Here is a 12,117-nt window from a genome sequence, read left to right on the forward strand (position 1 = left end):
CAAACGTATGCGCAACAGGCCATTGAAGCCATTTATCTCCCAAACGACTGGCAGGCGCATGCTTTGTTTTCAGGTTTTCTTTGGCCTGATGTGCCTGGCAGCTGAATACTTCGCCGCAAAGCTCCCCTCCAGGTACGTAGCGCCAGATACCGAACCGCTACAGCTCTACAACGTTTCTTTCACCGAGACCCCAGAAGTGTACGTGCCTTTTTCCTCAAAGGCGATCTACACGCAACCGATCACTGAGACGACACACTTGCAGCCTACCCCAAAGCAGCGTACATAGAGCGTGCTGTGCCGAAGGAGACCTATGTGTCATCCTCCGCCGAATGGGCGTACGCAGAGGTCTCTGTCCCTAAAGAGGCCTGCGTGCAGCCCACCACCGAGGAATCCTTTGTAGAGGTCTCTTTCCCTAAAGAGGCTTACGTGCAGCCCACCACCGACGAAACCCTTGCAGAGGTCTCTGTCCCTTAAGAGGCCTGCGTGCGGCCCACCACCGAGGAAACCTTTGCAGAGGTATCTGTCCCTAAAGAGGCCTGCGTGTAGCCCACCACCGAGGAAACCTTCGCAGAGGTCTCTGTCCCTAAAGAGGCCTGCGTGCAGCCCACCACCGAGGAAGCCTCCGCAGAGGTTCCCGTCCCTAAAGAAACCTCCGTGCCACCGACCACCGAAGCAACGCTATTGCAGCCGAGCACGAAGGGGACGTACGCGCAGCCCAGCACCCAGGGATCCTGCGCAGAGGTCTCTGTCCCTGAGAAGACTTGTGTGCCAACGACCACCCAAGCGACGTACGTGCAGCCCACCACGGAGGAAACCTACGCAGATGCCTCTTTCCCTAAAGAAACCTACGTACCACCGGTTACCGAAGCGACACACGTGCAACCGACCACGGAGGAGGCGCGCGTGCAGCCGACCACGGAGGAGATCTATGCAGTTCCCACTCCTGAAGAAATGTCTGTTCCCCCAACACTGAGGAGATTCACGTAGATATTATCACTCGGAAGCATAGCTATGTGCCACCGGCTCGCCAGTAGCATGTCTGTGACGCGGCAGTATTTTGACCTGTCGCCACTCGTTACAGTTGCAGTCGCCAGGTGAGGTGATCCGGTAAATCCTGTCGAATGGGCAGCTGATTTTAGGTTTCATTAAGACATGCTCCAGTCTCGAACACTGTCCACCTCATGATAGTATTCAAAGCACCTAAAAGATCAGGCAGACGCGCCCGTTGGCACGGCGGTAATGGTGGTACGTGATGTATCAATGTAAGGGCTAACACATATTCACCAATTGCTTGCCGCGGGGAATGGGGAATGATGTGGCTTAAAGCTGATCATATATTATTAATCACGCTACGCCCGCTGTGGCTGGGGCCATCGTTTGTCCCAATGATGCTCAAAAGGCTGACTGCCAGTGGCCGGTGTTCGGCCGCTACACGGCTTGTTAATTCGATTTTCGATTCAGATTCGATTGAATTAATTGTCGAGTACAAAATATGTCAGCATTCGAAATGTGCTAAGGACGTGATGCAAAAGTATGATGGTCACAAATTCAGAAGCCTACAGAAATGGCATGCACGACAGCGGTGCTTAAACTTGTCGTATGCAATTACGCGTAAAAATACATAGGAACATATCCGGCTGCTCGCCTTTGCGGCGAAGGCGCCAATGAAACTTGTCATCGTATAGACCTCGAGCTTGCGTACGTGCATTAAATAAGCCAGCCCCGTGCACACAAGGAGGCGATACACCACGAGTGACGAAAGTGGTGGCGCTCGCAAACACACGTAGGACTTAAAGTAGCAGAAAAAGGTCCTTCTGACTTCGTCGGAAGAGCCCGAGACCAAGTGGAGGACCCGGACGATCAGGTGCCCCGTCCGATGAATATTCAGGGCCCCGTCAGCGGTGCAGGCCCTCCGATAAACTGGGAAAACCCAAGGTCAATAGGGACGGAGCCTGAGCGATAGAGCGATTGAGGATGCCGCGGCAGCTTAACGAAGAGACTCCCGTCGACAGTTTAGCATCCTCCGAGCAAACGAGAAAAAACAGGACCAATTGGGGGAGGGGCGGGGGGGGGGCCTCCTGAACGAGCGGGAGTGCCGCGGCAGGTAAATATATAGGGCCCCGGCCAAAGCGCAGGGTACTCCAAACAAATGCGAAGAACCAAGACCAGCGTGAATAAATTGATGCCCCTGAGAGTCGAGAGTACTTTGGCAGATGAATGTATAGGACCCCGACAAGAGCGTAGGATCTTCCGAGCGCATTGAAGGGCCCAAGACCAATGTGGAGGGGCCCTGTGCAGTCAAAAGTACCTAGGCAGTTTTTCTGTGTCCGCCGTTAAGGTGTTATTTTGTGACATGAATTGACTATGTTTTGCGGCCATCTGTAATGGCCTGTAATGGCCCTATGTATGGCTGCAATGTGAAAGACACTAACCTTCGTCCAACGTATTATCAGCACAAAAGTGCCCCGAGACACCGACATGACTTTTGAGGCATATATGAGCCATGGCTGTCATCGGCAAAGCTTCTTTTTACAATCAATGATACCTTGCGACCCCACGTCAGCTGTGAATTGATGCGCTCGTTTGGTCAACAGTCCGAATGTCATGGAACAGGGAATCTTTTCAGTTTGTTTACTTTAGATCTTCCGAAATGAATGCCCATTTTATGGAACGGCAACACGGCCACCTGTTTACAACTTCGCCCACTCAGTGAGGACAAGACAGCTTCCATCCCACTCATTTATTCAAGCTCGTACACGATACGCGAAAAAACTATATCACACGGCCATGGCGGCCAGGCCTCGCACCGAAGTCCCTCGGTATTACGCCGCAGGACCATTAAGGCAAACCACCGAACAGGAGGGGGAGGGGGGGGGGGGAACAACCGTGCAACCGGCACTGCTCAAGCGGCGCGTCCGAGTCCTCTAGGAGCGAGTCATGGTGCGTAGCTGAGCCTCTCAATGGTGGGAGGCGCATATGCCCGCCCAGGAGCTGTGCGACGCGCGTGACCTTCCTCGGTGAGAGGCTGCGTCGGTTTCTTTTCGGGGGTCTTGAGATGCACGTAGGTGTCCTCGGGGTTACGATTGGAGAACTTCGTCTCCTCGGGAGTACGAGCCGGTGCGTACGAGGCTCTGTCTTCGGGAGCATACTTCGACCTGTAGTTGTCTTCGGGTGTGTAGTGCGACGCTTCGGTTTTGCCAGCAGCGTACGTCCAGTCGTTGCCCTCTTTCGGAGCATAGCTCGACGCATCCTTTTGCGCGGGAGTGTAGGTCGAGCCGTAGCTCTCTTCGGGAGCGCGGCTGCCCGCTTTAGCTTGCTCAGGATTATTATTTGAGCCGAACCTCCCTTGGGGAGCATAGGTAGACACCTGATGGCCCTCGGGTGTATGCGTTGGCCCACTGGCAGACAGGGGAGTGTAGTTTGAGTCGAAAGTCCCCGCGGGCTTGTAGGCCGGATAGTATGGCTCTGCAGGGTTATAGGTTGACATAATTGCCTCCTCAGGAATGTGGGTCGAGACGTAGTTGTCTTCGGGGTAATATGGCGACTCGTTTGTGTACTGAGGAGAATGGTTCCAGGGGTAGCTCTCCTCAGGAGGATGGACAGAGACGTAATTCTGGTCGGGCACATCGCTTGGGACGTAAGCATCCTGGGGAACGTAGGAGGGCGCGTACGCCTCCTCGGCACTGTAGGTCGGCGCGTACTCCTCTGGAGTGTAGTACGACACATATACCTCAGGAGACCATGCAGATTGGGGTCCGTACTCTTGATATGCACCAGACTGCCCTGGCTCGAAACCGTAGGGCGACTGCGCGGCGCAGCTCGCTGCCAGGCATACTAAGCCGAGTAAACCCTGAAATGAAGCACATGCGTTCACGGGCGCACATCGTATCACCCGATGATATGGAGAGACTCGTGTGAAGTGAAATGCGTTAAGCTTTGCCAGATATGGTAGCCGCATGGTCTCCGACAGTCTAAGGGATTTACTTTTCGCTTGCAAATCGTATACATAATGGGCAAAGTAACGGGAGAGCGCTATCCACGTCTGTCGTCTGGAACATTCACTGGCATGATCTGTATTAGCTGAGAAGATATACAAGCTGCTTTCTTCAATGGGTAATTTCGATGTGTCAGTTCAACTTATGTTGTGCTTCTTTCGTATAGTGTTTCCGGGTTATGATGTTTCATAAGCAGGAGGATGAGTTAAATCACGGAGAACGCCACCATTCACTTTCGGTACATAGAAAAAGGTGGTCTGAGGTCATTCCGAGAACAATTATGACATTTGCCTCGACTGAGTCTAAAGTTTTGTGGTTCAATGTGAAAATCATTTGGTAGTGTGGAGGAAGGTCTCGTGGCCAAGTTGGCACTCATTGAGCAAGTTCGTTATTCATTTTGTCATGATTTTTAAAAGGTTTTGGCGATCGGAACACATTTGGTTCACATCAAGGATTCTCAAAATGCCAGGCGGCTATACAATGAACATCATAGTGCTAACACAATTTAATTGTTGGATGTGCTGGATGATGTAACAGCAGCAAGTGAAAGCAATCCACCCAAAGAAGTATTTTTGAGTGAGACATATTGATTGTCTGAAATATCATCAAACCAGATTAATTCTTAATGTCTTGCGGATTATGGTCTACTTGCAACAGCATTTCTGAAAAGCTTCGGCGTTGTGCACGATGCATGTGAGGTGGGTACGGGAAAGTAATACTTTTAATGTGGACATGTTTTAGTTAATAACGTGATGTGAATTGTAAAAGTGTCCATATTTCAGTTGACTGAGATTTCTTAAGATTGAAATATTATTAAGTAGACTCCACCTTTTCCGTTCGCTCTAGGAGAAATAAGATCGAAGAGAGTGATTCGTAATCCCAATCGCCTAGCACCATCAAGTCAATTAGCCAGGGCAGGAACGGCAACGGCGTGACGTACCCATTGGCTGGAAGATATGCCATTGTAACTATGGGGTCCTTCCTAATCCAGTTCACGTCGGTGCGAATCTTGTCGTTACATGCCATATCATATAAGCTATGAGATGACTCCAAGCCGCGAGTGTTTATCAATCTAACTTCCGTGAACAAACGTTGATGAACGCATATCATGCATCCTCATGGGTCACACGGTGGCATGAAATTGTCTTAATTGACTTTGCAATGCAAATGGCGGTATGAAGATTTGGTGTTAGTCAGTTTCTGCTAGCATTTGAAACCTGCATTCATATGACAAAAGGGTTAGTTCTGCGTGTTGAAATAGATCTGGCGAATTAACAATAATGTATGCATTATAATTGCATGACGACCGTTTGTAGTATCATGGCATAGTGCTATGCTTTCTAACTCGAGCACACAAATGTGGAATCGGCAGAAGTTCGCATCAACAGTGACAACATAAACCATAACCCTATAAGAAGCAGCGGGGATGCATGGGCGACTGACCGATGGCTTCCTTACCTTCATGTTTGCTTGTTGCAGTGCAGCACGCCTGTTGCAAACTCGTCGACTAGTCCTCGGGCTATCCTGGAGCCGCGCTTTCTGGCATCTCACCAGCGCAGCCGCTTCTTTATACCAATAAACCTCGCGTGGTTCGTGCCACAGCTGGAGAGCCTGGCCGCCTCCCAAATTGCACGGGGTAGGCGCGATCTGCGATCAATGAAGATAGAGGAACGGTGCAGGCGGCAACGCTCAGCGCTCACGGACCTGGGCGACCAGCTTCCGGCGAAGCTCTCTAATTTGCCGTTGCAACAGCTGTAACGGTCATGATGCAATTCGCATAACAGTGTACAGCTGGACGCACTCGACCCCGGCCAGCTTCCTGGGATAGTCACCCGTTATCCGGTCACGGTATCCAGCCTACCAACTGGACTTCTGGATTGACTGCGTGACGCGGACATCCCGTTTGCCGCACAGAAGTGTGACGTCACATCGGCCGGCGGCATGGTCCCGTTTGCCGCACAGAAGTGTGACGTCATAGCGGCCGGCGGCGTAAGTTGCCGGGCTGAGTGAATGGCAGTGCTCGTTGAATGGCAATGAATGGCAGCAGCTCGTTGCTGCTTACCAACGCAAGATGGCATGCTCATCGCAGGTAACGCTGTCAATATGCACTGCATTGGATCGGTATTGCATTGAGAGGATGAACAAACGGGACAGGGTGATAATGGACAGGGTCGCACACCTTTAGCTGAGATGCATGACTTTCCAAACCAATCGTTCTAACGCTGCAGGTGCCTCCTTCCCGTTTGCTTTTTTAGTTCGGACTCGAAGGCTAATCTTCTGCTCTTGTTGATATTCCTAACAGCCATTGGTATTGCTATGTATGCCTTCGGAGAGTCGGAGCCCCTTCCCCAGCGCTCTTCTGACCCCGCCCCCCCCCCCCCCGCCCCCCATGCGTATGAGCAAAAAGGGAATACCAGGCCAATGAAATGCGGCAAGTGCCTGAAGTACGGGCACACTAGATACCTAAACGTATCACTATCAATATCATTGGCATCATATACCATTATTATCATCATCAGATCAGCTAAAATGGGAATGCACTCAACATAAAAAATTGGAACTGACCAAACGCTTCTTGTTTTAATTCTGATATCAGAAATGCAACTTAAGTGGCCGAAATCCGGGGGCGGGGGAGATCAGCACTTGGAGGCAGGCAAGGTCAGCCTCATCGGCTCATCTCCGCGATTGATTTGAGAAAGTGACACCCACTGCCAACAGCACGCCCGATAATGCAATTACGCCCAATTCCTCATCAGGACATCTTCCTACCAGCATTTACCGATGAACCTCTGCGACGAGACGACGAAAAGTGGATGAGCATGATCGAAATTTCCATTATTCCTGAAGCATGCGGTTTTCCTGTCAGCCGAGATCGTCTGAAGGCGTCACCGCCTACGCGCTAGCAGGATTCCTCCTGATAACCGTAATCATCCATAAAGCCTAAGGGTCATTTGACGCCAACTGGGAGACTGCTTTGATGACAGACTTTTGCCCATCCACCGGCCACCAGTGTCAATGGGGAGTCAAGGGCATTGTGATCTTTAGGTACAGCATTGAGCGGACAGATCGGATTCTCTGTAAGTTGCGTGGATTTCCGGCGGGACTGGGAGAATTTTTCCTGGCGGTTACGCCACCTTTACCCCGGTCAGGTGGGAGGTAGTGTTCTGAGTTTGTTAATTTCATCAGCTTCGTCGTATCTGGGCAATTGTCACTGGCGCAATAAGGCTTATCCCACAAAAAACAGCATGGTAAATATTGGACAATGTAGGGATAAATGCTCCGTGCCCACTCCTTCTTAAACTAGAGAGGCGTGGTAATTGTCTCTGCGGTATCTGCCGTCTGCATAAACTTATAAAGTTCACCACAACACGTAACACCATTTCCGGCTGTCTGACCAAACACATCTGTGGGCTACCACGGCGGTGCGCCGGACAGGTCGCGCGGCCGAGGCCCAGCAGCACTCTCCGCACCGTTCGCGCCAGGGGCGGGGTCGCCCGGCACCCGGACCACTCCGCCGTTGCTGCACGCTCGCTGAGCGCCGGCAGGACGCAGCGGGGTCTGGGTTGGAACCGGCGGCTGCCGTGAACGGCCCGGACTCGCTGTCTGGTGGGCGCCGCGCGCGCCATGGCACCGGATACAGCGCGTATCCGGTGCCATGATACTGCAGACGCCCGCTGTTCCGAACGGCGATGATTGCTTTAAAACGCGGGAGGACGCGGGGCTCGACACCGGAAGTCGGTTCTGAGAGTTCTCGGTGTCCTGGGCGCACTGATCGATGCCCATTCACGCTAGACCGTATCATCGAGCGCAATCGCTGAAGGCGACCGGGACAACAGAGCATTGGGGTAAGTTCACAATATCGCACCATTTATTGCGAAACCAAGCCTACGGAGGGCTGCTATCTCTGGTGCTCCAATCTTCAGCTGGCAGTGGGGAGATGCGTAATCCTCTTACTTCCCAACCACAGGAACAATGTTGGGATTGGAAGTGAAATCACTAAAAATAAAAACAAAGCGAAAAACCGCAGCACCACAAGGATTGTTCATGCTTTAGGGAAACATTCATTAATATCACATCCGGTTGCATCTGCTCGTTTGTCTTTGTTGCAATTTTGCAGTTTTTACACTCTAATGCGAGTATAGCGTGTATGCGACTGTAACGGGACGGAAATAGTTATCGGGTACAGTATTCCGTACCCGCGTCAATTTATTGCCCGCATTGTACAACACCAAACCAGTCCTGATGTGAGATCATCACACAACACCAGAAACAGCGACCCCAAAAGAAAGCCGATTCCACACGTCAACACTGGAACCAAGCCAACCATTCGCGAATAATGGTATCACCGAACTCTTGCCCAGAACACGAGACATGCGATGCTTCCATCCGATCTTCAAACATCGTGCCAGGCTACTACATCCTCGAGATATCGTCCAGCACCCTCCATCGGTGCATCAAAACGTCGGCAATCGCAAGGGGCGCACTTAAACTGAGCACGACGCCACTGTCCCCGCGCGTCGCACGCCACGCTATCACAGTGCTCAGATCCAGCGCAGGAGCCACGTGGGAGGAAGCTCGTCACAAGTAACCACTGGCGGGAAGCATGCGCCGACTAACACCTCCACATCACCAAGGACTGCATATGACGCCAACGCGACCTCCCTTCGAAATCTGCAGTCGGTAGCGTTTTCCGCTTTAGTGCGGAACCGGTGCATTTTCGATGATTGAAGCACCCAGCCGATCTGAACGAATGCAGGAACACAAACTGCCGACGCCCCTCACCGCGCGGCAGGCAACGATTTACATGGGATGATAAACGACACTCTCGAATTCCTAAATAAATACTACCCGTAACGCTAGGGAACGACAACACCAGTTCCAACACCGTGGAGACGGACCCAACAACAGCATTGACTAATCCTGGCGGCTGAGGGTACACCGGCACTGCGCAACTGGCCCAACAGATGTCACCACAACACCCACGGTGGCTGTTTTCTCTCGTGTATATGGTACATGCTGGCATTGATAGGAATATTGATCACAGCATGGCTTAGATGTAGTCGTCCCAGAGTCTCCATGATCATATACCTGCGTAACAGAAAGCAACATCAGTAAGTAATGATGCACAGTCACACTATCACGACAAAAGATTGGCAGCGCCCCATCGTCGTCATTGGGGCTTCACAACGCAGTCAGCTGCTGAGGCTTCGTAGCGTCGCCTGCCTCTCACCGCGGCAGGGAGGACGGCAACCGTAGGGAATCAAACCCCCTACCTCTGGTTTCCCAGACGCGCAGTAGCTAACGCAGACCGGGACAGCAGACAGCTGGCAGGACTGTGTCAACAGCTCACACAGTGCCTGGGCAGTTGTCCCATGACGCACCAAAACAGAATGACGCACCAAACAGATACACAAGTATATGACGCACCAAACAGAAGCACAAAAAGCCTTTATGCTTTGGGCAGGTGCAGCTTTAGTAAGTCACTTACATCGAGGATGATATGACCTAGCGATATAGCCAAATATATCCAGATAAAATCAGTCAATCGTCTCAGCCGCATATCCGTTTTCGCCGAGGACAAAAACGGCAGCAATGATGTGTTGTAAGTCGCATCGGCGTGACTAACCAAATTGTCTCAGCTGCACTTACCCGTTTTTTCCCAGGAGAAAGGCAGCAGGAATCGTGGGTTTCAGCTGTTCACTATCCGAGGTCATTTCAATGAAGTGCTCCACGTTGTCCCGATCATCGTCAAACACAACAGCGGCTCGCGCGCCGCACCTCTGCGCGTTCATCACCTTCACCACGAAAGGACAGTCCCTGCAATGGAGAGCGCCGTATGAAAAGCGTCATGGCATAACACGGAATTGGGTAAAGGAAATGACAAGTAGCTTGCTAATGGAGGAATGGTGCTGGACGAATCAGCTTTTATCCCACTATTGTGCTTCCACACGGACAGCACATTCTGTAGCTATCATTCGTAAAATATTTAACAGGAATGACTAGGAACAGCAGTTAACAGCTGAAAATGCATTACAAAAATGAAGAAAAAACATTTCCTCTTTTTTACAAACATAACTAAACAATTTTTTGGTATGCCTCAAGCCTTTCGTCCTTTGCCATAAAAAGTGCAACGTAATTATCAACAAGCAGAGTGAAAACTTGCGGGCCTCTATTGTGCATTGTAGCATACTGAACAATAATAAAGCATGTCCAGCAAAACTTGAAGATGGCACAGCTTCATAGGGCACTGGGCTGGGATCCCATCTTCAGCCGTACTCACCCTCTTTGAATGAAGGCAACCGCACCCTCGACGTCCTCACAATTGTCAAGGGGCTCGCAAGCGAACGCCGGCTCCGCGGGCACCAGGCGGGCGCTCATCAACGTGAAGTTGAAAGGCACACCAAAGTCCCGTGTCACTTGAATCAAGTATGTGTACTGCAGCGAAGGCGGCGATACAATCTCGAAGAACACATCCTCCATAGCAAACATGGCACTGTAGTGGTTGAATGTGCTGATGCGTTCCAACTGACCTGCAGCAAGGATAGTGTATTGGTTAAGTGGCACATGTGACCATCACAGATACAGGATGTAGTGCAGAGTTTCCCTACATCATCTAATCAGGCAGGTGCCATATATACATGCTTCAGGTGATGTCATGAGGTTAGAGGGCTGTTCCAGCCCTCCCATGAAGCCCTGCCTGGTCATTGTAGCAGCATCAGTGGTCCTGTCATTTAAATTGTTTGGCACCCAGTTAAATGCTTTGCATACCCCTCCTCCCCCTGAAGTAGTTCCCCATATAATCTGTCTGCACTCCAGGGATCCAATCCTGGTAACTTTTCAGCATGGACTGTTCATCTATGCTAATTCTGGGATAACTGTTGTGCTCATCTCACAAATATCACCACAATATTGGTTAGTTGCTGTGCAGCACAAAATTTTTGTTCAAAAGATGCCTTCAAGCTGTCAGTCATAGACAATTTGACATAAAAGTCACATGTTTCTGAAATGCTGTGCTTGAATTATCTGGCAGTGTAGCCACATGCCATCCCAGCATGGAATTATTGCATGCTTATGTGATGTATGCACACTAAATCTGGAGATGAGCTGCACATAACTCAGGCTAGGCCAAATTGAGCTAAATTTTACAGATGTTGTGGGTATATGTTTGCTTGTGATCACCAATCAAATATAATCCCTTGATTCATTTGATCTCTCTGCCCTAAAATTTCCACCCACCATACATTACAAAAATTTTAGCTTGTGGCATTTAGATGTGTGTCTGTGTCATTGGGGCTTTACGACGCACTCAGCTACTGAGGCTATATGGCATCGCCTGCCTCTCACCCTGGCGGGAAGGGCGGCACCGCAGGGAATCACCCCTGGTTTCCCAGACACGCAGTAGCTAACGTGGACACGCTAATCACTACACTACAGACACCCTGTGGCATTTAGGTGAAGTGTGCATGCTCGTAGGTTCTTACAGTGCACAACATACAAGTTGACTTGTTGCCAGGATGTGATACTGGAGATGTTCTGCACCATGCAATTTTTGGAGCCTGGCCTGTTTATGTTGTGAAAACAGCTGATAAAAGACCACAATGGTTTACACTACACCTGAGCATGTCACACAATACAAAACCTCTCCCATTATACCTTGGTGACACTCATTTCCAAGATATCCAAACTCAATTTGTAACAAAGTTCATGGATAGACTACAAGGTACATGGCATAACCAACTAATAATTCTGTCATTCACACTAATTAGGCATTGATAGAAACATCAGATGCATGGAAACACCACATTTCACCACCGGATTGCAACTGTGAAGCACAAAACAGCGCACAGTAAACATGTCATCCTTTGCATGACCACTGGAACAAGAAGGGTCAGATCTAAGACTCACCTGCATCCTTACTACACAGAATGTGACAAACCAGGTTTAGCAGAGCCAACTCTATGGCGTAAATGACCCCCGTGTATTTTCTTAACATGTTACCAACCACAAACGTCCTGCAATTTCCAGGGATCAGCCACTTAAAGGCACGCACGCCTACGACGTTTGGCTCCTACACGGAAATTGCGCTACACCCCAGTGTCGTCTCATACCCTAACACTTGGTC

General features: G+C 50.4%; 1 protein-coding gene across 1 annotated transcript; it reads right to left on the reverse strand.

Moving 5' to 3' along the window:
• Nucleotides 1-8,119: 8,119 nt before the first annotated feature.
• On the reverse strand, nt 8,120-12,112 carry LOC119102307 (PRADC1-like protein). The gene is made up of 4 exons (XM_037225673.1): nt 11,901-12,112; nt 10,276-10,525; nt 9,645-9,812; nt 8,120-9,083 (listed from the first exon to the last, which is right to left on the reverse strand). Exons 1-4 carry the CDS (start codon nt 11,986-11,988, stop codon nt 8,963-8,965), a joined length of 627 nt encoding a protein of 208 aa, XP_037081568.1. The 5' UTR covers nt 11,989-12,112; the 3' UTR covers nt 8,120-8,962.
• Between the last annotated feature and the right edge of the window lie 5 nt (nt 12,113-12,117).

This window comes from Pollicipes pollicipes, unplaced genomic scaffold (assembly GCF_011947565.3).
Source record: "Pollicipes pollicipes isolate AB1234 unplaced genomic scaffold, Ppol_2.1 Scaffold_5724;HRSCAF=6776_pilon_pilon_pilon, whole genome shotgun sequence".
Taxonomy (NCBI): Eukaryota; Metazoa; Arthropoda; class Thecostraca; order Pollicipedomorpha; family Pollicipedidae; genus Pollicipes; species Pollicipes pollicipes.

Excerpts from the sequence above, each read along its gene's own strand:
- LOC119102307 (XM_037225673.1), bottom strand. The coding sequence starts at position 11,988 with ATGTTAAGAAAATACACGGGGGTCATTTACGCCATAGAGTTGGCTCTG. Across the intron at positions 9,813-10,275 it reads GTTGCCTTCATTCAAAGAGG|GGACTGTCCTTTCGTGGTGA; the intron begins GTGAGTACGGCT and ends TCTCCATTGCAG. Across the intron at positions 9,084-9,644 it reads TTTCTCCTGGGAAAAAACGG|GTATATGATCATGGAGACTC; the intron begins GTAAGTGCAGCT and ends TCTGTTACGCAG.